At 39.9% G+C, this 25,683-nt stretch overlaps 1 protein-coding gene across 2 annotated transcripts in view; it reads left to right on the top strand.

The window, feature by feature from the left end:
- LOC126175521 (uncharacterized aarF domain-containing protein kinase 2-like) overlaps nt 1-25,479 on the top strand; it is a 121,680-nt gene extending 96,201 nt beyond the window's left edge. For both annotated transcript variants that reach the window (XM_049922348.1, XM_049922347.1), the window contains 3 exons: nt 13,366-13,587; nt 14,358-14,483; nt 25,087-25,479. In XM_049922348.1, coding sequence (XP_049778305.1) covers nt 13,366-13,587; nt 14,358-14,483; nt 25,087-25,269 — 531 coding nt within the window. In that variant the 3' untranslated portion in view covers nt 25,270-25,479. The remainder of the gene's footprint in view (nt 1-13,365; nt 13,588-14,357; nt 14,484-25,086) is intronic.
- The last annotated feature ends 204 nt before the right edge of the window (nt 25,480-25,683 follow it).

Here is a 25,683-nt window from a genome sequence, read left to right as displayed (position 1 = left end):
TGTTAGTGGTAAATTCACCATTGGTGAAAATAGTTTTGGTTGGACGCGTTTTCGTTATTTGGCTTCCAGTAGTTAACAAAGTACATTTAGTGTCTCAATCAGTCCTCTTTCATGTTTGGATTTCTTACTATCTTGTTCAACCAGCTGTTTGAAAATTCTTGGATCGGGCAGAAAATTCTGAGGCACATACCTCCCTCCTGCTGTTGACGATACCTAAATTTTGTCATCCCCTGCCCCATTCCCTTCACTGTGCATGTGATAAGGGCAAGGCCAGATTGTAGCACTGGCAGGACCCCAGTGTCATTTCTCCTATTTCATCAAGTCAACACCCCCCACCCCACGACAAACTTTTAGTGGTAGCTCAGAAACTAGGCAGCGCTGTGCAGCTGCACGCTGATTTTAAGCAGACATGTAGTGGATTCGTATCTGATTCCGTGGGCAGAAGTGTTGTTGGCAAAATTGTTCAGGGGCCAGTATTTATCCTGCATCGACTTGCGCAGTGCATGCCTGCACTTGTCATTGGATGCAGCTTCTTAGAATTTATTGGTGCTCAATGTCACGTTAGAGCTTTACCGGTTTAATCTATTAACAGTATTTGGAGCATTCGATTCAGTGTTTTGCTCTTTGCGTTAACTAATGCTGTGACATCTGGGTAGCAGGTTCTACATGTGAGGGACATTTTTGATATCTGCAGGCTGTCTTGCAATGCCTTTTGCAGAATGACTTTTGTTGCAAACTGGAAAAATGCAGTTTTCTCTCCTTTAAGGTGTATTTTTTGGGACTTGCTTAGCAAAGATGGTCTTATCCCTGACTCATGTTAAAGCCATAGTCAACCTGGCGGCACCCAAGAACTTGAAGCAGCTCCAGTCCTTTGTGGCCAAGATTTCCTATTGTGCTAAATTTATTCCCCAGACTGTGCACATTTGTCATCTTCTTAAATGGCTTCATCAAAAAGCCATTAGGAGCATGTGGTCTGCAGTGTTTGTTGCTCCCTGTTTGGCTTCCAGGATGCTGGGTGAACCATTAACCCTGTTTGCCAATGCGCTCCATATGATATTGGTGCAGTTCTATCCCATTGGTATGCAGAAGGCACAAAGCAGTTAGGTTTCAACATGCTTTCCAAGGCTCAACATAACTACTCGCAGGTGGAAAAGGAGTCTAGATAGTGATCAATGAGAGGATGTGAAACAAAAAAGTCTAATGAATTGATGTCTGGGAATGCATGGTTTCCATACTAGAGACCATTTATTCAATCATACATTGTTAGAGACTGTGGTCTAATACACATTTTACCATGCAGCCACAGTTACAGTAAGTGTTGAAAATGGTTGCCATGTGCCTTAACGCATGCACTTACGTGCCGCAGTATTTTCTGTCGCACATGTTCATATTGGATGGGCTGCATCTGAACAGTGTCAAAGACAACATCAATACACTGCACCAGTGTCTCCACATCTGGAGTGGGCTCTGAATACATGATACTTTTGAGATGTCCCCATAACCAGAAACTGCATGGATTGAGATCCAGTGAAGGAGCAGGCCACGCAACTGCACCCCCTTGTCTGATCCATCAACCAGGGAAGAAATGACTGAGATGTGTCTGAATGTTAAAGTCAAAGTGTGCTGGAGCACCATCATGTAGCAGCCACATAATCCTTTGAATCATCAATGGCACTTCTTCCAGCAGGGGAGCCAAAGTCACCTGCAAGAAATGCCCATGGTTCCGGCCTGTTAAGTGACGTGGAAAGAAGACTGGTCCCAAAGTATAGTTGCCAGTTATCCTGGCCCACACATTCTGGTTGCACTGATGCTGATGATTTGCTGTCACGACTGTTATGAAAGTTGAAGATACCACTCTGTGTAAAGGTGGCCTCATCTGTAAATAGGATGGATGACAAATCCCAGAATCGTAGTTGCCTGGTGAAAAAACCAGTGACAAAACTGCTTCTGATGTGGAAAGTCTGTCACTAGTAAGCCCTGCACATGCTGTATGTGATAAGAATAGTGACAATTGTCATGGAGAATGTTCCACACGGCCATCTGGATTACCTTGTACTGGTGGGCCAACTGCCTGGTACTGACACGATGGTCACCTTCCACAGTGTTAATCACATTTTCCTTCAAGTCTGGTGTCTAAATATTTTGAGTATGTCCTTCATGATTTCCTTCTTCCTGAAACAACCCTGTCTCAGAATGACATTGTTGCAAACTTTGTTGCAAACATTGAGTGTTGTGGTTGTTGTCACCAGGGATAGGTCTCCTGATAAAACCTTACAGTCGGCCACCTGTTGCCATTGGCCTTTCTGTAAGTAAACACCATGTCAGCAAGCTCTTGATTTGAACACAGAACCATTGTGTGCAATGCTGTGTCACATCCACTAAAAGGTGAGTTGGCAAGGGAAGTGAATCGGACACAACATTACAAATAACTATGGCAGGAGAGGGCGCTAGAGCATGACCTATGAGGAACAGTACGACCTTCTAGGAGGAAACCATGCATACTGTAACTGTGACCACATTGTACAGTGCGTATTAGACTGCAGTCTCTGTAACAAAATATGATTGAATAAATGGTCTTTAGCAAGGAAAACATGCTTTCCTGGACATAAGTTCATTAGACCTTTTTTGTTCTGTATTCTATCATTGATCTATTCCTAGAGTTTGCACACGGTTAGGAAAAATCACCCTATAAAGCACTTATCACTGACCTCAAGTTCCTGGTTTCCTTATTTGGTACTTGCTCTAAGCTACCATATTGGACTGTGCACTGGTTGCAGAGGTATGCTTTTTCTCAGTAATTATAGTTATGACACTCATTACCGGTCCAGCACCCATCATGCAAATGCAGATGTGCTGTTGCGGTTGCCGGCCAGTATCTACCCGAATTTCGATCAATAGGAGGCTCTAGTCTTTTCTTTGGACAATGCTTACAGCAGACATCACAGGATTTTCCTTTGATGTCACAAGGGAGGTCATGGTCGCTGACACACTATTCTGGAAAATCCTTTGAGCTGTCCAAACGAGATGGCCTGAGTACCTCTTTTTTTTTTTTTTTTTTCCCCCTATGGGATCAACTCAAAGTTGTCCAGGGAGTCCTCATGCTTGCCACAGAGGAGCAAAGCTGTTGAGTGATCGAGGGGGGAGGGAGGGGGTACATCTAGCATGAAGGCTTTTGTGTGGCGTCTTGTCTGCTGGCTGACAATCAACCAATGCACATTAACTTCGGGGGAACCTTTTTGAGTAGCGTGCAGTTGTTGGTGGTTGCTTTGCCACATTTTCTATATTTTGCCAAATTGTTCTCCACGATGTTGACTGCTGCAGTCCTCACATTTCCATGTGAAGAAGTATGTCTCTGCCTTGTCCTGTGATGATGCACTATCTAGTTTTCTTGCCATGTACTGGCTGACATTGGTTCATGTGTGCAGTCTAGCAAAGTGTTCATTTGCATGGATGCCTGCTGTGGGGTCTTTTGGATTTGTGGCACCTTGAGTCACATGTCCTAGACTCTTGCAGCCCACCTTGATTTCCTTACTGGGCTGCCATGTGAGCCTGGTCTTCCAGCTGACAGCAAGGCTGGCTGCCGGATGTAGTGATGGGCCACAAAAGATTTGCATATGTTTGTGATGGAAGTTGGCTGGGAGGAGTTGACTTGTCATTCTAATGAGCTGCGACTGTGACCTGTGGGACTCCTGCTGCCTGACCTGTGGGACCCCTGCTGCCTCCATCTCCAAGCTGACCAGGCAGTGGGGATGTTTGCAACAGTGTTGGTCCGATGGGTGGCAGTTGTGGCAGTATGCACCACTGTGGCTGAGCACCTCTCCCACCGCATGCCTTCTACTGTCCTACCTCTCATTGCAAGCTGGGGTGCCAACTGAGATAGCCAATGTGCAGCCCTGAAATTTGACTCAGTGCCTTCCTCTTCCTGCTCACCAGTGGTTGAGTCTTTGCCCCCCCCACCAGTACCTGCAGACAACCATAACCCCATCCTTCATAATCTTCTGCCCCTCTGGAAGAGCTATCTGCATCACTATTGTCTCTTGTGGTGGTTGATCTTCTGCTGAGTAATCTCATGCGCTCTCGGGTTTTGCATCTGGTCGTGGCTGAGGCCAGGCACTTTTCAGCCCCAAACGGCTTTTCCTGGAGGGGGGGGGGGGGGGGGGGGGATTTAGTATCCCCACCAATGGACATAAAGTTGGATGCAGATGAACTGATGTGACTATTGCAGTGGAAAAGTACACAACACAGTCATGGAGGGTGCTCGCAAAGCGTCATATGACAGAGCCATTGGCTCAGGTGTTTACCTGTCAGTGGCAATAGTCCTGGCCCATCAGTTCTTACGTTGATTTCAGGTTCCTCATTTCTGGCCTTCGCCTCATGCTATGCTCTGTTTTCGTGTTCTAGTGTCAGCCATTCACACTAGACACATTTGTTTTATCTCTCTGCTCACCCCTACACAGCATTTGAAGTCTCCCCCCCCCCCCCCCCCACCTTCGCCTCCCTCCTTCCCCACACCGCAGTTTGGCTCTCATGTTGAGCTTCATTCTCTCTTCTTGGGTCAGCTCCTGGACCTTGTTGTAGAGCCACTGTTGGCGTATATAGTCACATTTGTGCTGACAGTGATGGTTTGCAGCATTTTAGCATCTTGAGCTGATATAAAATATACCGTCTGATCTAAAGTATCTGGACATCTATTAGTGGATATTAATATGGGGTGTGTCCAGTTTTTATCTTCATAATGGCTTGAACTCTACTGGGGACACTTTCAGTGAGATTTTTGAATATCTGTGGAGGAATGTCAAACAATTACTCGTCAGGAGCTGAAAGCAGAGAAATAGTGATGTTGGATGCTGGAGTCCAGATAGTGATGTGGGCTGGGCAAATTCCCAATGGGCAGGACGTTTGTGAATGAGCATTTGCCCAGGAATTTGCGGAAAGTAGTTTTAAATCTGGGCATTTATGAAGAAAGTACTTTTTTAAAGTTTTTACTGCTATAATGTACCAACTAAAATAGAGGAATGGGAAGATACTCCTGATATTAAAATTTAGTAAATGTTTACAACTGTATCTATCAGTAAGAACAAAAGGAAAGAAGAGAGAAGTGCCTTTCTTTACATGCATCTATTACTGAGAACGAAAGGAAAGGAGCTGCTTATCATTTATACACACACACACACACACACACACACATACACACACACACCATGTTGAAAAGCTGTTAGTGCTAAGGTGGTATAAAAAACATTGTCCTTAGGTCGTCACTTTGTAATGTAACACACTTTATAATCCCTGTCAAATCTCTGAATATTATTGAAGAATGATTATTGATAGTAAAATTATTACTGAATGTATCAAACAGCTGGAGTGTATTTCTTGATGATAAATGTGTTCTTAAATGTTATAAGGTTTCCAGTGAGAAAAAAAGTTTATTGTTAGATGTAGCGTCATTTGAGACACTATAGTTTTCTATTGTGCTACTTTCTTTATCTACTTTCACATGACTGTGAAGCTAAAATGAGAACACTAACATAAGAAAGATTTAATAACAAAGAATTGATGCCCAAGACACTGGAATCATTCAATCCTGATACTAGTCGATTCCTAGAGAATACACGATTCTTGGAGTTGTGGAATCGAAATCATTATGTGACACATCACTAAGATCATTATGGATAACTGTCTTTAATCTAATTCCATTTATTGTAAGTAAATATTATGGACAGTAGGCTACTGAACCGCTGCAAGATGGTTAAGAAAAAGGACCTGTTTTGAACTTTTCAAATTTAAAAGGGAAAGGAGTATCTTGTAAATATTGTTTTAAGGAATACAAACAGTCACATTCCAACAAAACGGAAAAGCATATCAAAAAGTGTTTCAAGTTCACTCAGAATTTGGAAAAAGTGCTTGAATTAGGTAAAGTAATTGGGAACAACATTTTATTTATTTATTTATTTATTTATTTTTGCAGTCGTATAGTACAAGTAAAAATACTACCTAAAGGCTAGCTTGCTCAATATAAACTATACTTTATTTCAAAAATTACTTTTAAACTTGATTGTCATTTTCTTTTCTTTTTTTTTTATTATGTACTACCCAAACAATTGATCTAATTAAAGATGTAAAAAGTTGTGTTTACAGTCCAATGTATTCCACTAATAACTCTCCCCTAAAACTCAAGCAGTTTTTTTCAACTTGGTCACCCAATCACTGAAGAAGCTGTGTTGAAGAACAGCTTTTCCAATAGAAAATATCAGCTTAAAATTTAATTGTAAGCACTGCTTATCAATTAAACTTTAAAATGCATAAATGCTGGGGCATTTTTGAATTTCAGGTAAAACGTGCTCCATTGGATTCAGATCAGGAGTGTGAACAAGCCACCCATTTCCGGAATATTAATATCTAGAAACCATTGCCTCACAGATGCTGCTTTATGACAGGGTGCATCATCTTGCTGATACAGTTATTGTCTCCAGACTGTTCCTCTTCTGTACATAGCACTCAACACTGTAAAATGTGTTCATATCCTTTTGCATTTAGTGTGTTCTTAAGCTCAATTATAAGACCATTTGCTAACCACAGAAAAATCTCCATACCGTAACACCACCTGTTGCATACTTCACTGTTGAAACTACTCGTTACGGCAGGTAACTTCCTCCAGGAATTTGCCAAACATAAATCCATTTGTTGGATTGCAACAAGTTATAGTGTTGTTCATCACTCCAAATCACTTGTTTAAAGTCATCCATTCTCCGGTGGCATCACTCTTATAACAGCTCAAACATCACTTTGTATTGACTACAAAAATGCGTGGCTTATGAGTAGCTGCTCGATCATTGTACCCCATTCTTTTTTACTCCATACAGACAATTATTATGCTACATGGACTGCTGGTAGGACTGTATAAATTGTGAGTGATTCCTTACACTGACTCGGCATGATATTTTTACAGCCACCCTCTACAATGCACAAAGGTTCCTGTCTGTAAGTACATGTACTTGTAACATTACTCATATTTAGGTGAGCTAATCGGCTGCCTAGAACTGGTACAAGCTAAGATGAAGCTGAACGCTAGCGAGCTCAGGTCTTGGGGCATTCCGTGGATGTTTTGGCGGTTTACGGCTAGGTGACTGGTACGAGCATATCCAGCTACAAAGACAAGCAGAGTTGCCACAAATGGGGAAAATCCTGAAGCTGGGAATTTGAATGGCTGTTACTCGTATGGGCTTTATGCAGGAACTCATAAGGCTTTATGCTGGAGATGCTCCAAGAAATGGCAGTGTGTCAGAGAATCTTAAAGACGGCTATGTTAAAGTCCTTTGAGATTTGACAATAACTCACATCAAATATTAATGAAAATTTGAATAAATTTGCTATCTCAGAAAAATGAGGAGCAGCCAATAACACAACAGTATTTCAATATCTTTAAAACTACAGAAGTTGATATTTCACAGTGAATAAGCATTCAGTCAGTAAACCTCTGAATTAACAACTTTTAATCACTTCACTTCATGCAATTACAACAAATGACATCTCAGGTGATAGTATTGTACTATAGCTATCATCCCTGAAAGCTATGTATCTGTATCTATTTTATTTATTGACCATCTTTTATATCTGTTTCATTATGCAAATGAGTCAGAACATCACATTCTCCACAGTTACACAGCAAATGAACTCAGTATCAGTACCTAACATATTGCTATACTTGTGTAGTTATTTAATGAACAGTTTACTATTTTGCCAATCACTTTCACAAAATATAAGGGCAATTCTTTGTCATTTAACGTGAGCACTCTTTTGGAAGAATACTGACCTATTTATTTATGTGCAGACTATTACTCACATTTATTGTAAATTATCTGAGTGTAACAGAATATTTGTAACACTTCTTTTATTTGAATGTTGTTGTAATATATTAGTTTAGAGTGGGAGAGTGGTCAACTTAAATTAGATCATTTCTGTAGAGCTTAAGGATGATGTATTTTTTGGTGGGAATAGCCTTCAGCCAATGAGAGTTGGACAGTGGCAGAACACTGCTGGAATCAGGGGGGAACTGGGATTTTCGAAGTGAAGCTCCCAATGGAAATTTTCTGGACGCTCTGTGTTGAGTGCTGGAAGAAGGCAGACTTGCCTGGACTTAGTTTTTGCGAGTCTTTGATGCCTGTATAGTTTAGGGATGTTGCTACCATTCCCTTAACGCTCTTAACGTAACTTTACTGCATTTGATAAGAATATTTACTGTCTGTATCTTAACTGAATTATCTGAGATGTTCTTTCTTTAATAAACACCATTCAGCATAATTCTCTGTCATCTACAACAATTATAGACATTAGAATATAACCCTTGTTATTCAATTATCCAACTCTCAGTCCTAGCCAATGCATAGAGTATTTGACTGCAGGATCACACAGCCACAGGTTATTAATTGCAGCTAGTTAGCTGCAATTCATGAAAGCGCAGACATTCACAGCTCACAACCCTATGACTACATTGAGCCATTCTTTTTAAACAGACCCATGCTTAGCCCAAGTACCTAAAGTACAAGTAACCACAAGTAAAGATGCAACTGATTTGCTCGGATGAGATGCTGTTTAGGAGGAGCATCCACACTAGCAGTAACCACTAGGTACTTGGGCAAACTCTGCATATTCTTGGTTTAGCTGGCTTTGTACCTTGACATTTCCATTCATAGTCATATCACCAACAGCAACTTCAGAAGGGTTGCAATGTCCCAGATGTATTTGCTACTCAGGTGATGACTAGTCCACGTTCAAAGTCACTGAGATTCCCTGATCAATCCATTCTGCCGTTGCATTATGTAGGGGAGTCTGGGTACTTTTGATCAGGTAGTGTAAGTGATTGGTTAACAAGGTATGCATTTTGTGCAGAATTGTCTGTTACCATGAATCTGCAGAGTACTTTTTGTGGGTCAGTTTTTGTATTGTCATCAACTTGTATTTCTTTCATGCATGTTTCGCTTTGTGCCAGGGTTTAATCCCAACAATTACTAAAGAATAATAAGTACTCCAGCAATACAGCCCAAGTGTTCAGCACAAGAGCTCATCCATTATTACTGATTGCATTTATTCAAACATATTAATGCATTGGTGTGGAATACCTGTCTTCCATAAGCTCCACCTGATACAACTAATTAGAGAAACCACAGATTTCACAATCAAAACTGACAGAGCACCATGCCTATTCAAATAACTACGCCTACCATTTCCCAAGACTCTCTGGTTTATTGTTTCACAATGCTGCTGCCCATAAGAGGAAGCTTTGTCATTGAATTTAGAAGATGAAGGAAGGGGATTGCTATGGATTGAATGCATTGCTGGTGGAGCTCTGTAGAAACTGTTATGATGGTACTATCAGAATATTTTACTGGCTCAAAACGTGTTACACACTTATCTATAGACAAACACACAATTGATAGGACAAAAATATTATCATTTTTGGGAGGACAAAACTAAAAACATAATAATCTAGTCTTGGGTGTGAAAGAAAATTCACAAAAAGAAAGCTTCAGTTGAAGAGCTGAACCAGTGATTGCTGTAGTAAAGAGCACTTTGAGTGCTCAGTATGTCAGAATTAATCCTGGTAGTGCAGAACTCACCATGAATGCCAGTCTGCCATATGTATTCTTAAGCAGCTACAACAGTTATCCAGTTCCAGTTGCATGTTGTGTATCCACAACTCATAGGAAGTTATATCTTATTGCAAAAGGTTTAACACAGAAAGTCATGTATTAAATATTTATATGGATATGGTGTCTGTTCTTTTCGGACATGCTTACATGGCAGACGCTCTATCTATCTGAGCCACCGTGGGCACAGAGGATAGTGTGACTGCAGGGACTATCTCATGCACGCCTCCTGCGAGACTCACATTCTCACCTTGTATATCCACACACTACGTCCGTAGTGTCCCACCCCAACACACACATTACTCGTGGAAGACATTCTTTCCAAGTCCCGGTTTGAGCACACATTTTCACCTGTCCCCATTGATATATATAGCAACGCCCGTGAGCAGTTGACGGTATTAATATAATTCTAATTGCATGTATTAAAGCTAGAAACTGTGTAATCTCATGAGGCAGCATAACTCATGTCGCACAAATAACACAGACTATATTCATCTTTATATTTACTTGTGCATAGATTCACATAACATCCAGACCTCTTCAAAGAAAGCCACTGCCTTATAGTATTATAGTCTTATTTGTGCTTGGATCCTGCCTACGATAAACTTCCATTGTTTTAACACCATATTGTTTGTTATGTTTATGCTGTGTTTGTACTAAGCACCTTCAAAAAAATGGTTCAAATGGCTCTGAGCACTATGGGATTCAACTGCTGTGGTCATCAGTCCCCTAGAACTTAGAACTACTTAAACCTAACTAACCTAAGGACATCACATACACCCATGCCCGAGGCAGGATTCAAACCTGCGATCGTAGCAACAGCGCGGCTCCAGACTGGAGCACCTAGAACCGCACGGCCACCGCGGCCGGCTAAGCACCTTCACTCTTGTTCTATTTTCCTGTGACCTGCTCTGGTTTCCAAAAATAAACAAGGTACTTTCTGGCAGATTAAAACTGTGTGCCAGACCAGAACTTGAACATGGACCTTTACCTTTCACTCTACCAACTGAGCTATCCACTCACAACTTACAACCTGCTGTCAGAACCTTACTGTCACCAGTACCTCTCTCCTATATTCAGTCCCAGTCCAGAACTTTTAATCTGCTGAAAAGTGAAAATTCATTCTAGAATATAGTTATTGTTTGCACTTCCATTAATTTCCTTTGCTTTGGCGTTTGTTGCAATGGTGTTTTAGCATTGCTATTGGATTCAAAGTGATACAGAAAATGCTGTTAGAGCTGTAGCGGCACCACCATTTAGGATAGGGAAAGTTAGTTTTGTGCAATATTCTGATCACAAGTTACAGCCAGGTGCGGGCCGAATTGCAGTGAGTTATGCATACCAACAGTTGCGAAGGTCACAGAGCTGTCAAATTGCTGAAAGAGTATATGTGGCGGCTTTGTATGTCACAAATTTCAAGCAGAAAGGGCCCACTGGCCAACGTAGTGTGTTATGAGTACGTGATGCGAAACAGCGCATATGGCAAAACAGAGGTGCACAGCCGCATATAAATAGGTGCGGGTTTCTAACGAGATTAATTCAAGTTTGGCAGCTCTCCTGGCTGGCGGGGCGTGTCACATCACCAGCTATATGCAGCAGCCGGTGGGGCGCCAGCATTCCAGTCCATGGTGGGTCACTGGTTCAACCCTCTGAGGCTGATGCGGGATCCATAGTCAGCCAGCTGCAGGTCACACGACGGCTTGCTACCGCAGGCCGTTGTCCTGGCTTCCGACACATGCCGGAGGCATTGCAAGGTGAGGGCCACAGATTCGGATGCCGGATTGCGGGCACTTGTTGTCGCTGCGATCTCAGCCACGCTGGCAAGAAGCACCCAGCTGGCCACCTGCGGCTCACACCGAGCGGTTCTGAGCCGGCAGGGACGCAGACCTCTGAGTCGACTGCCAGCATCCCAACGACAACGCAACTCCGCTGGCATACAAGGCTTACACACAGCAGTGCGTGCATGGGTCGCTGAGGGAGCCATTCTGCGCCAAGCCGTTTCACAGACAGCAAAATGGTGCCTTCAGCATTGCAGGACCCGGTGACGTAGATAGAGAGGAATGGGGGCACTGTAGTTGGAAACAATAAATCACTTGGAAAGCTTGGAGTTTAATACTGTATTTTTCTACCTCTTCCTGTTACATTTGGTCATCCTTATACATTCAATGACAGAAGTTGCCACTACAGAGCCATTGGTGCGAATTTGTCATCTGCAACGTTGAATGTGCCCTTGTTTAGTTGCATCTTGTCACTATTGGTGCTGCAGTCCCATGAAATATGACTGCCTCCATCTACCCTCCATTTCCTCTGTTGCACTGTATCTACAAATTTCACCATTTTGACCCTACATACATTTTGTTAAAGCAAATTTCCAAATTTTGTGCAAACACAAATTGCATTTTGCTCACACAGTTTTAAAACAGGTGTTCCAACATTACTTGGTCCATATCAGAATGTTTATTAACACCAGACTCTTGTCTACTTGTGTGAGTAGTGTCTATCTGTTTAAACAATGCCCTGGATTAAATTCTAAATCTCTCTGCTGTGCCTCATGAGGTGAGGTCATGAGACACTGTTGATGTTGATCTATCTGTTGGGTGGGGATGTTAAGCTTGATGGCCCCAGTGATGCTATTCGAGAGAAGTAGGCTATTTTCCAGCACTAGGTTCCACCATCTCCCTTCTTATATCATCATCACTACAAAAACATGACAGCACACTACACACACTTACTGCAGCACCTACATTTAAACACACAACTATCACACTTCACTAACGAAAAGTGTCATTGTGTGTGAAGGGCAGAAAATGTTTCCAATTTGGTAGCTGACTCTGCCCTTCAGGATCTTTCATCCACCAGGGTGTCTTTACTTTTACCTGGTAAATGGCCTGGAAGAATTTATGCAGAATTGGCATTTCTGGCTGTATTTAGACCAGAGATGTTTCAGTGACTCTTGTGCAACCATTTAACACCTACCTATTATCTCATTGTAAACAGATACTTTGTTCTGTTACAACCACATACCTCTTTCTTTTACTCTATTTTGGAAATAATCTCTTATTCAGCTCATATTGTTGTGTGTCACAAAGCGTAAAACTTTCTTCCTTTTTTGGTCACTATCAGAATATGATGGAAAAATCTTACATTATCAAGTTTTTTGGAAGAGCGGAAAAGGAGAGAGAGAGAGAGAGAGAGAGAGAGAGAGAGAGAGAGACTGACTGATAATATTCTCTTTACATAGTTTTCTTTTGTTTCATGATTTTCACAAAACATTTGTAGGCTTCACTGTGCCTCTACTTTTGCATTCATTCAATTGTTTGTAATACACAGTTATTAAAAACTTCATTTGTTTCTTTCACTTCTAAATTACCATATATATTATTGGCTATGCCAGCTACCATATTCAGCCTGATTATGAGTCACTTGTTCAATTTAGATATCATTTTCTTTTCACATTGCCAAGTATCTGTAAAGTTACAGGAACACGAAAATTTATGTAGACTTATTGACCATGAAAAGTATGCAATTGGGCTGTGTTCTTAGCATCATTGGCATAAATATGTTTTGGTTTAGATCTTTTTTCAGTTTCATCTTGAGATTAGTTGAGTATCAAGATAGAATCTAAGAAATCTATGAAATTTGAGTTATCTAAAGAAAGTTGCTATGCTTGATATTTGAAAAATATTATACATCAAATCATAAGTCTTTCTTTCTCGTGCAGGTATTTGATGATAATTTTGCACATGGTGACCTGCATCCTGGAAATATGTTGGTTCAGAGTGTGGCATCATCCAAGGAAACTAACTCTGTTGTTTCATTAATCAAGAGAACCCCTTCTACTTCTTTTAGACTTGTGATTTTAGACTGTGGAATTGTTGCTTCATTAGATGAACGGGGTAAAAAAGCTCTGAGAGATGTCTTTACAGCTGTAGTGAATGGTGATGTAAGTATGGTGTTAACAAATTTTTTCAGTTGATTTTTACAATCTCAGAATTTCTTATCTATTAGCTGTTGAAATTCTAGGTATACTATTTTCTAAACTATGATTTTATTTATCTCTCTCACTGTAAATTGTTTGTTTATGGAATATCAGTGGTATTAATACCACTTTCTACTTTCATTTGTATACTTAATTTATATAATATGCTTAATTTTCATTTCCATTGTTTTAATAATTTTATTTATTTATCAAACATGCTCCATTTGTTCGTGTCTTGGTGGCTGATTCTGAGATTGTGTTGATATTAATTTTACACTTGAGTTTTAATTAAGGTTACAGCAACATTTAATAAGCATGTTGCAAGAACACAATTTGGCATTTGTTTATAATTTGTAGCAAAAATATTTCCAGTACACATTGTGGTACAAGAAAGTGCAATATTTGGGGCCACAGAGTTAGGCCTGATTCATAATTCATAAGTAAAAATGGAGGATAATAAAAATAAAATCCTAGAAAACATATTGGAGAGACTAAGAAGTGCCTAAAATAAAAAGAAAGAAAGAAGAAAATCGCTAACTTGTTTCACATTGCTGAAAAGGTTTTCTGCAAATATAGTCAATGAGAATTTGAGTACTCCTATTACTGTTCTTTCTTTTTGTATTGTTTATGTCTTGTATATAATCTTTTTCTTGTGATATATTTTGTTATGCAGGAGCTTGTTTATATTTTGTATATTTTTGTTCTGTTTGTGATGAAATTGTTTTAATTCAAAGGGAAAAAAAGTAGCGGAACTCTTCCTTAACCATTCGAAACATGGGTGCACTGACACGGAAGGTTTTAAGCAGTCAATGGATAACATAGTGAAGGAGGCACTAAGTAAAACAGTTACTTTGGCGAAGGTAATGGCTTTTGATGAAACTAGTTTTAATTTTAATAATGTTTGTAGGTATATTAAGTTCCAGAGTTTAAAGTCAACATTGAGAGTATTAATAGTATAGAATATACAGTACTTTGCATTCATTATCTGTCAAAAACAAAATACATGAACATTAGCGCATGCAAATGTAAAATGTAAGCTGTAGGCGTTTTTAGTAAGTAAATAAAAACTATTTTATTAAATCTTATATATCTACATATATAAAATGAAGTCACCTGCTCTGATTCTGTACTTCTGCCACTTCAGAACCAAACTGTATTTCACTTAAAAGGTTGGCTTTAGTCAAGTAATTCATTAATCTTTGTTTGATAATTGATTCCTTTTTTTTTTTTTTTTTAGAATGATGAATGTAGGAAAATGGGCCTGTAGTTTTCTATGCTTCTACATTACCTTTTGTTAGCAGAGGCTCAGCTCTTCCTTGTTTTAAATACTCTTTTCATTGTAATGAAATTACAATGAAACGAATACTCTTAGCTGCACACAGGCATTGATATAAGTCAACGGGGACAGATATCCTCTTTGTGTGTGTGTGTGTGTGTGTGTGTGTGTGTGTGTGTGTGTGTGTGTGGCTATATATATGATGGAGTGTAACAATATGAGAGAAGGAAAGTTGCTACTCACCATATAGCGGAGATGCTGAGCCGCGATAGGCACAATAAAAAGATTCACACAATCATATCTTTCAGCCATTAAGGCCTTTGTCAGCAGTAGACACACACACGCACACACACACACACACTCACGCAAGCGCAACTTGCACACACATCTGCAGTCTCAGAGAGCTGAAGCTACACTGCAGTGTGTCTACTGCTGACAAAGGCCTTAATGGCCGAAAGCTATGATTGTGTGAATCTTTTTATTGTGCCTATCACAGCTCAGCATCTCCGCTATATGGTGAGTAGCAACTTTCCTTCTCTCGTATTGTTATATATAATTGTAATTATTTACAGGTGCTATATTTGTTTTTGGGAATTTTTGTTGCATTTGCTCTGCAATACTTGAAAAATCCTCACTCACAAAGTTTGATAGGTGCTGTGGATCAATTATTACTTTATCTCCTCACCCTTATTATGTTGTTATAGTTATCTCTCTCACAGCGGTTTATTAAGTGAGAAACTGAGGAAAAGTAAAGTCTGTTGTTATGAAAAAGCACATCCTCAGTATAAAAAAGTGTAATGTCATCACATATGTTGTTTCAAAATCAATAGTATTTCTCATTTCACCAGCTATCAGTGGCCCTTAAAAATTACATTCTTTCACCAGAAAAGTTTGTAGTTATTGGAATGACATGGTACGTAATTTTTACATAACGACAGTATGAGAAAATACTTTCCTCTTGGCGTGCTATCATTTGCCAAAACATTTCGGTATCTGAAACCGTTTATGAGGAGTGTTATGGATGTTTCACTCTGGCTTTATCGCTGGCATGGCGCAGTCGCAAATGAGTGTGCTATGTCAGATCAATTTTCTCGAGACTGGTGACAGCTACAGACCTCCACCCAACTAAGAAAAATTAAGTATGTTAGCTAAATTTCATATGCAACAACATATTATGTAACCTCAGGGTGTATATGAACTGGGAGAAATCTGGGAACTCTTTCATCCATTAGAAAACCAGGAAAAACCCGGGAATTTTTTAGTATACCGGGAAGTTTTCATTGTTTCAGTTTTCAGTTAAATTTTTGTAATTTTGACTGGTAAGAACCGATATTCTAACAAAGGATGTTACTGAATCCCACTACTGCATAATAATGAGGCTAGGAGGATTACGGGAACGTAGGATGTATTGCAGAGAAAGTTCCCACCTGCGCAATTCAGAAAAGCTGGTGTTGGTGGGAATCCGTATGGCACAGGCTGTGAAGCAGTCATTGAGATGAGGGATATCATGTTTGGCAGTGTGTTCAGCTACAGGGTGGTCCACTTGTTTTTTGGCCATAGTTTGTCGGTGGCCGTTCATGCGTCCAGACAGCTTGTTGGTTGTCATGCCTACATAGAATGCAGCACGTGTGGTGGCAGCTTACCTTGTAAATCACATGACTGGTTTCACAGGTAGCCCTGCCCTTGATGGGATAGATGATGTTAGTGACCGGTCTTGAGTAGGTTGTGGGTGGAGGATGTGTGGGACAAGTCTTGCATCTAGGTCTATTACAGGGCTATGAGCCATGAGGTACGGGATTGGGAGCAAGGGTTGTGTAAGGATGGAGGAGTATATTGTGTAGGTTTGGTGGACAGCGGAATACCACGCTAGGAGGGGTGGGAAGGATAGTGGGCAGGACATTTCTCACTTCAGGTTGTGATTATATTCAATTGCAGCTGATTTGATTCATTGGTTTGGTTAGGTGTGTCACTGATGGGCTGTAGAAGTCTGCCCCATGTGAGACATGCAGATTCACATGAAATGTTTTTTCAAATCAAAAGAGCATGAAAGAGGGTAGTGGGCATCAGGAGTTGAACTTGGGTATAGGCAGAACCAACAATAATTTACGGTCTGGATGAAGTCCAAGCAGCGAGTGCACATAACAGCACAACTTAGTACCAGAAGATGATGACTGGTTTGATCATCAAAATAGTGTGCAAAAAAATGGAAATAACAATTTCAGCTTAAAGCTGATATAAATACCATTTACTGTTGTATGTTTCTGTGTGCCTAATGTCAGTCAACTGTAGGTGAATATTATTACATCCAAGAATATCCATTGTTGTGAAACAACAACTGAGATGTATATCAAGAAGCTTACGATTAATCAGTTGCACCAAAAACAATCTGAAAAATCAAGTTCAAGGAGATTGATTGCGTTTGAAAAGACTGTGAGGTTTTTCATGTGCTTATTTTGTTGTGCATGCAACAGTGATGTACAATCAGGTAATTTGGAAATAATAAAGTAGACTCTTGCAACAAGAAACATTGAAAAACAGCAGGTACACTGGCTATTCTCCAGGGTAATAGATTATTTTGATATATAAACCCCCATGAACCATGGACCTTGCCGCTGGTTGGGAGGCTTGCGTGCCTCAGCGATACAGATGGCCGTACCGTAGGTGCAACCACAACGGAGGGGTATCTGTTGAGAGGCCAGACAAACATGTGGTTGCTGAAGAGGGGCAGCAGCCTTTTCAGTAGTTGCAGGGGCAACAGTCTGGATGATTAACTGATCTGGCTTTGTAACATTAACCAAAACGGCCTTGCTGTGCTGGTACTGCGAACGGCTGAAAGCAAGGGGAAACTACAGCCGTAATTTTTCCCGAGGACATGCAGCTCTACTGTATGATTAAATGATGATGACGTCCTCTTGGGTAAAATATTCCGGAGGTAAAATAGTCCCCCATTCGGATCTCCGGGCGGGGACTACTCAGGAGGACGTCGTTATCAGGAGAAAGAAAACTGGCGTCCTACGGATCGGAGCGTGGAATGTCAGATCCCTTAATCGGGCAAGTAGGTTAGAAAATTTAAAAAGGGAAATGGATAGGTTAAAATTAGATATAGTGGGAATTAGTGAAGTTCGGTGGCAGGAGGAACAAGACTTTTGGTCAGGTGATTACAGGGTTATAAATACAAAATCAAATAGGGGTAATGCAGGAGTAGGTTTAATAATGAATAAAAAAATAGGAGTGCGGGTTAGCTACTACAAACAGCATAGTGAACGCATTATTGTGGCCAAGATCGACACAAAGCCCATGCCTACTACAGTAGTACAAGTTTATATGCCAACTACCTCTGCAGATGATGAAGAAATAGATGAAATGTATGACGAGATAAAAGAAATTATTCAGGTAGTGAAGGGAGACGAAAATTTAATAGTCATGGGTGACTGGAATTCGTCAGTAGGAAAAGGGAGAGAAGGAAACATAGTAGGTGAATATGGATTGGGGGGAAGGAATGAAAGAGGAAGCCGCCTTGTAGAATTTTGCACAGAGCATAACTTAATCATAGCCAACACTTGGTTCAAGAATCATAAAAGAAGGTTGTATACCTGGAAGAATCCTGGAGATACTAGTAGGTATCAGATAGATTATATAATGGTAAGACAGAGATTTAGGAACCAGGTTTTAAATTGTAAGACATTTCCTGGGGCAGATGTGGATTCTGACCACAATTTATTGGTTATGAACTGCAGATTGAAACTGAAGAAACTGCAAAAAGGTGGGAATTTAAGGAGATGGGACCTGGATAAACTGAAAGAACCAGAGGTTGTAGAGAGTTTCAGAGAGAGCATAAGGGAACAATTGACAGGAATGGGGGAAAGAAATACAGTAGAAGAAGAATGGGTAGCTCTGAGGGATGAAGTAGTGAAGGCAGCAGAGGATCAAGTAGGTAAAAAGACGAGGGCTAATAGAAATCCTTGGGTAACAGAAGAAATATTGAATTTAATTGATGAAAGGAGAAAATATAAAAATGCAGTAAATGAAGCAGGCAAAAAGGAATACAGACGTCTCAAAAATGATATCGACAGGAAGTGCAAAATGGCTAAGCAGGGATGGCTAGAGGACAAATGTAAGGATGTAGAGGCTTGTCTCACTAGGGGTAAAATAGATACTGCCTACAGGAAAATTAAAGAGACCTTTGGAGAGAAGAGAACCACTTATATGAATATCAAGAGCTCAGATGGCAACCCAGTTCTAAGCAAAGAAGGGAAGGCAGAAAGGTGGAAGGAGTATATAGAGGGTTTATACAAGGGCGATGTACTTGAGGACAATATTATGGAAATGGAAGAGGATGTAGATGAAGACGAAATGGGAGATAAGATACTGCGTGAAGAGTTTGACAGAGCACTGAAAGACCTGAGTCGAAACAAGGCCCCGGGAGTAGACAACATTCCATTTGAACTACGGATGGCCTCGGGAGAGCCAGTCATGACAAAACTCTACCATCTGGTGAGCACGATGTATGAGACAGGCGAAATACCCTCAGACTTCAAGAAGAATATAATAATTCCAATCCCAAAGAAAGCAGGTGTTGACAGATGTGAAAATTACCGAACTATCAGTTTAGTAAGTCACGGCTGCAAATTACTAACACGAATTCTTTACAGACGAATGGAAAAACTGGTAGAAGCCGACCTCGGGGAAGATCAGTTTGGATTCCGTAGAAATGTTGGAACACGTGAGGCAATACTGACCTTACGACTTATCTTAGAAGAAAGATTAAGAAAAGGCAGACCTACGTTTCTAGCATTTGTAGACTTAGAGAAAGCTTTTGACAATGTTAACTGGAATACTCTCTTTCAAATTCTGAAGGTGGCAGGGGTAAAATACAGGGAGCGAAAGGCTATTTACAGTTTGTACAGAAACCAGATGGCAGTTATAAGAGTCGAGGGGCATGAAAGGGAAGCAGTGGTTGGGAAAGGAGTAAGACAGGGTTGTAGCCTCTCCCCGATGTTATTCAATCTGTATATTGAGCAAGCAGTAAAGGAAACAAAAGAAAAATTCGGAGTAGGTATTAAAATTCATGGAGAAGAAGTAAAAACTTTGAGGTTCGCCGATGACATTGTAATTCTGTCAGAGACAGCAAAGGACTTGGAAGAGCAGTTGAACGGAATGGACAGTGTATTGAAAGGAGGATATAAGATGAACATCAACAAAAGCAAAACGAGGATAATGGAATGTAGTCGTATTAAGTCGGGTGATGCTGAGGGAATTAGATTAGGAAATGAGACACTTAAAGTAGTAAAGGAGTTTCGCTATTTAGGGAGTAAAATAACCGATGATGGTCAAAGTAGAGAGGATATAAAATGTAGACTGGCAATGGCAAGGAAAGCGTTTCTCAAGAAGAGGAATTTGTTAACATCGAGTATAGATTTAAGTGTCAGGAAGTCGTTTCTGAAAGTATTTGTATGGAGTGTAGCCATGTATGGAAGTGAAACATGGACGATAACTAGTTTGGACAAGAAGAGAATAGAAGCTTTCGAAATGTGGTGCTACAGAAGAATGCTGAAGATAAGGTGGGTAGATCACGTAACTAATGAGGAGGTATTGAATAGGATTGGGGAGAAGAGAAGTTTGTGGCACAACTTGACTAGAAGAAGGGATCGGTTGGTAGGACATGTTTTTGAGGCATCAAGGGATCACAAATTTAGCATTGGAGGGCAGTGTGGAGGGTAAAAATCGTGGAGGGAGACCAAGAGATGAATACACTAAGCAGATTCAGAAGGATGTAGGTTGCAGTAGATACTGGGAGATGAAGAAGCTTGCACAGGATAGAGTAGCATGGAGAGCTGCATCAAACCAGTCTCAGGACTGAAGACCACAACAACAGTAACCAATAAACAAATATCTGCATGATCCTACCTCTACATACACATATATTTTCTGCAAACTGCACAGTAGAGGGTACTCTGCATGGTACCACATATTAGGGCTGTTCCCATGACATTTGTGTATTGAGTGTAACAAGAATGACAGCTGTGCGCATGCTGTAAGTAGTCTAATGTTGTCTTCACAACCTCTACAGGAATTGAACATAAGGAGCTGAAGAATATCTCTAGATTCTTCTTTTAATACTGATTCTTAAAACTTTACAAGTAGGGTTTCACTGGATAACTGGCATCTATCCTCAGGAGAATGCTAGTCCAGGTTTTCCAACATTTTTCATATTGGTTTTTCATGAGTCAAACAATACTGTGACCATTGATGCTGTCCTTCTTTGTATACATTCAATATGCCCTGTTAGTCCTATTTGGTGCAGATTCCCTACACTTCAGCGGTATTCAAAGATGGACAACTGAAGTGATTTGGAAGCTGTCTCCTTCATATACTGTCTGTGTTTTCCCAGTATTCTGCCACTGAATGAAAATCTGCTACCTGTCTTACCAATGGCCAAGCCTATAAGATCATTCCCTTTCATACTCCTACAAATTGTTACATAACAGGTATTTTGTATCAGTTGACTGATTCAAATTATGTCTCATTTATATAGTCATAGGATACTGGTTTTCTGGATTTTATGAAGTACATAGGTGTACATTCCTTAACATTTAAAATAGTGCCAATCTTTCCACCCCTTGGAAACTTTTATCAGGATTTGACTGGGTTTACTTCCCTGGGGCACACTTTAAGGCCGGCCGCAGTGGTCTAGCGGTTCTAGGCACGCAGTCTGGAACCGCGCGACTGCTACGGTCGCAGGTTTGAATCCTGCCTCGGGCATGGATGTGTGTGATGTCCTTAGGTTAGTTAGGTTTAAGTAGTTCTAAGTTCTAGAGGACTGATGACCACAGATGTTAAGTCCCATAGTGCTCAGAGCCATTTGCACCACACTTTAATAAGTTACTTCTACTTGTGTTGATGACTCAATCTATTATAACATGCTGCACCCTCCCTAGTAATAAATCTTCTCAGTCACAAATTGTGTTTGACAACCCAAATCCTACTTTCGTGATTAATTGTTGGTGTTAAATCTAGGATATGCTTTTCAAGTCTGGATCTGCCTGATCAATGTAATTGACCTCAAAGCTAGATGATGTGGAGGAAGTCATTCTGTCCAGTATACCTAATTATGTTTGGGTTCAGAATATGTTCAATGATTTTGCATCAGATGGACAGCAGTGAGGTTGGATTGTAGTTTTGTGAATAATTTTGCTAGCCCCTTCTTCCAATCACTGAAAACAGTTTTTTGTTCAAGGGATCTATGATATATTATGGTTGAAGTGAGGGCTAAGTTAGCTGCAAATTCTATATATAATCCAACAAGTGTCCCATTGGGACATAGTGTCCACTATCTTTGGTTGAGGTTTTGTCTTATCTTCTTCATAGGTTGCATTTTCTATCAGTATCCTGAGGCAATTCCTGTTACTTATTATTTGTTCTGTAACACTTATTTTGTTTGCTTCTGTTTTCACTGCTTCTATGCATCCTACACTTTTCTTTAGTTTAATAATGTAATTAAAATTTGTCTTTGTAATCCATGTTTCTTCCATTCTCTTTAAATGTCCATACCATTTTAGCCACCTCTTCCTCACTGTATTTGTGATTTTTTTCTGTATTTTTATATAAATATTCATTTCCCCTTTTAATCTATAGTTTTTCTCCAGACCTAGAATTTTTGGTAGTATTTTCCTCTCTCTTTTTTCCAGCCCTCTTAGTTCGCCTTTCTTATTCAGTATAAAGCACTCTGATCCATATGTTGCTTGTGTCCTAGCACATACATTTCATGCAACATGTACCAGTCTCTAGTCCTTTGTTTTGTCTTTTACACCGATACCAGTTTCATTATGGGAATCTTCAGAGATGTCAGGTCTATCCATTGTTGTTATACACTGATGAGCCAAAACATTATGAACATGGCACATCACATCATGAGATTGAATGTTATCTGATGGTGTTATGGACATGTGATATGATAAGTGGAACACAGAGATGAGTGGGGGATGTTTGTAGCAGTGAGGTAAGCCACTGCCAAAAGTTTCTTTGACAAAGGGCAGACAGTAACGGCCCAGTGCCAGGGAACAAGCATCTCAGAAATTGCAAAGCTAGTTTACTGTTTACAAGCTACTGCTGTGAGCATCAATGGTGATATGATGATGAGTAGGTGGAAAGGTGTTGTACGTCCACACATCAAGAAATGTGGGGGTTGGAAGCTTGACCTTTCTGTAAAGTAGCATAGGCAGTGAGCTGTGGCAGATTACGTGAGCTGCACAGTTTAACAAACTGCTTCAACAGGGATTGTGCTGCATGTGCTGCAGCAGTTATCGCTTGGCTTTGAATAATTTCATCTGTTGGGGCCATTTCTTTGAGGCTTACACAAATATATTGGGGTCTGCTACATGTATCATTACCTGTATTGGATGGCAATGCACCTAAGCAAAAAAATTCTCATGTACACTCTGCACACAAGTCAACCATCTGGATAGTAGTCTCTTGATGTGTGAAGCACCCCAGCACCCATTGGGGGGGGGGGGGGGGGGGGGGACACACTCTGAAAAAGATCAATTTTTGAATAGTAGCAAACAAGAAATAACTTGAGTAGAGAGTACTCCTGACTACTGAATGAGATATGTTCCAATTTATGCATCAGCATATATGCTGACTGCATTTTCTCCACAGATCTACAATGTTCATTTACGACTTTTCATAATGACAATAGAGTTATGAGTATAATAGAGGGATACATTCCACTTGGGAAAAATATATCTAAAAACAAAGATGATGTAACTTACCAAACGAAAGCGTTGGTATGTTGATAGACACACAAACAAACACAAACACACACACAAAATTCAAGCTTTTGCAACCCACGGTTGCTTCATCAGGAAAGAGGGAAGGAGAGGGAAAGACGAAAGGATGTGGGTTTTAAGGGAGAGGGTAAGGAGTCATTCCAATCCCGGAAGTGGAAAGACTTGCCTTAGGGGGAAAAAAGGACAGGTATACACTCGCGCGCGCACACACACACACACACACACACACAGATCCATCCGCCCCAATCTCTTTGCCTTCACATATGTCTGCTTGTGTCTGTATATGTGCGGATGGATCTGTGTGTGTGCGCGCGAGTGTATACCTGTCCTTTTTTCCCCTAAGGTAAGTTTTTCCGCTCCCGAGATTGGAATGACTCCTTACCCTCTCCCTTAAAACCCACATCCTTTCGTCTTTCCCTCTCCTTCCCTCTTTCTTGATGAAGCAACCGTTGGTTGCGAAAGCTTGAATTTTGTGTGTGTGTTTGTTTGTGTGTCTATCAACATACCAACGCTTTCGTTTGGTAAGTTACATCATCTTTGTTTTTAGATATATTTTGACAATAGAGTTAGTATGATTAAACCTTCATTATTGTAGGCATTTGTGCTTCTGCAGATTTTTTTTTTTTTTTTTTTTTTTTTTTTTTTTTTTTTTTTTTTTTTTTTTTTTTTTTTTTTTTTTGCGAATTGGATTGGCTAAACTTGGCACAATTTTGGGTTTTGCTTAATGTTTGTGTTGTAGAGGTTCTGAATGTTTTGGAAGCTGCAGCAGTTGTGGAAATGTCATAAAACATCATAAAATTATAGTTAGTCAGTCAATGCAGTGATATCGAAATTGTTAAATTAGCAGTGAGTTAATTGAAAGAAGATTGTAAAGCTAGAAAGAGAGCTTTTGTTGGTCAGTGTAATCAAGTTTTTCATGTTCTTAGTTGTTTTAAACTGGTTGCCATTTGGATGTGTTATAGAATCTTGAATTAGTTTGTAGGAATATGTAGATGTGATGCACAGTCACATGCATTTTGTGAAATGAACTGGGACAAATCATGACAGTTCCTCAGCGAAGGCAATGATGTTTTCTCATATAAGTTCAGTGCGAAATATGCTTTGTTAAAAAGTGTCATTATTGCTGTTTCCTGTCATCAATGCATTTGTCATTGTAATTGTCAGAATTATGTAGTAAGCTTTTGTAATTATAATTATAAAAAAAAAAACTTGAAAACTTTGATGTAACATATGTTTCAGCGGAAATGAGAGAAATATAATTCAGAATAACAATAGCATGGCCACACTGCTGCATTTCTTGAAATTTTATTATGTAGATGATTATTAAATGAATGAGTTCTTTTTCATTGACACATAATTAATTTGTCTGATATGATATTCTGGTTCTGTATGTTACAGATTCAGGTGTCTTCACTTATGACGGCCTTGTTTACTACAATGATTAATCATAAAGTTAAACTAGATGGGAGTTTTTCATCAGTTATCCTTGCAATTATGGTTTTAGAAGGACTTGGAAGATCACTAGATCCAACTACTGATATAGTGAAAAAAGCTAGGCCTTTCTTAATTGGAGCATTGTGAGCCAAATATGAGATACGTAATTCATTTAAGAGTGTGATTGATACAAAGAGATACTTACTTTGATTCCATGACTCAAAGGTGCCCAGTTTTTGTTCATGTTAATAGTTCACAAGACACAAATGCATTCATTGCTGGAATGAAATGATGAACTATAAAATAATATTTTTGCTGTACACAAAAAATTATTTATACAATCAGTAGTAAAGAAATTTTATATAAAACAGAATGTGTTTATTTATGAAAAAAGAAAATTCAACTGTAGCACTACAGCCGGTAATAGTAAAATGTTGTGGGCTGTTTATGGCTTCAATTACTGTGGTAACAAATTTTACCACAGTAATTTTAGCCAGAAACAGCCTACAATGCTTTGATGTAGTCTTTGACTATTCCAGGGTATATACGACGCGGGACAAC

This window comes from Schistocerca cancellata, chromosome 3 (genome assembly GCF_023864275.1).
Source record: "Schistocerca cancellata isolate TAMUIC-IGC-003103 chromosome 3, iqSchCanc2.1, whole genome shotgun sequence".
Lineage (NCBI taxonomy): Eukaryota > Metazoa > Arthropoda > Insecta > Orthoptera > Acrididae > Schistocerca > Schistocerca cancellata.
The sequence above is the reverse complement of the archived record's forward strand: the minus strand, read 5'-3'. Positions and strand labels throughout refer to the sequence as shown.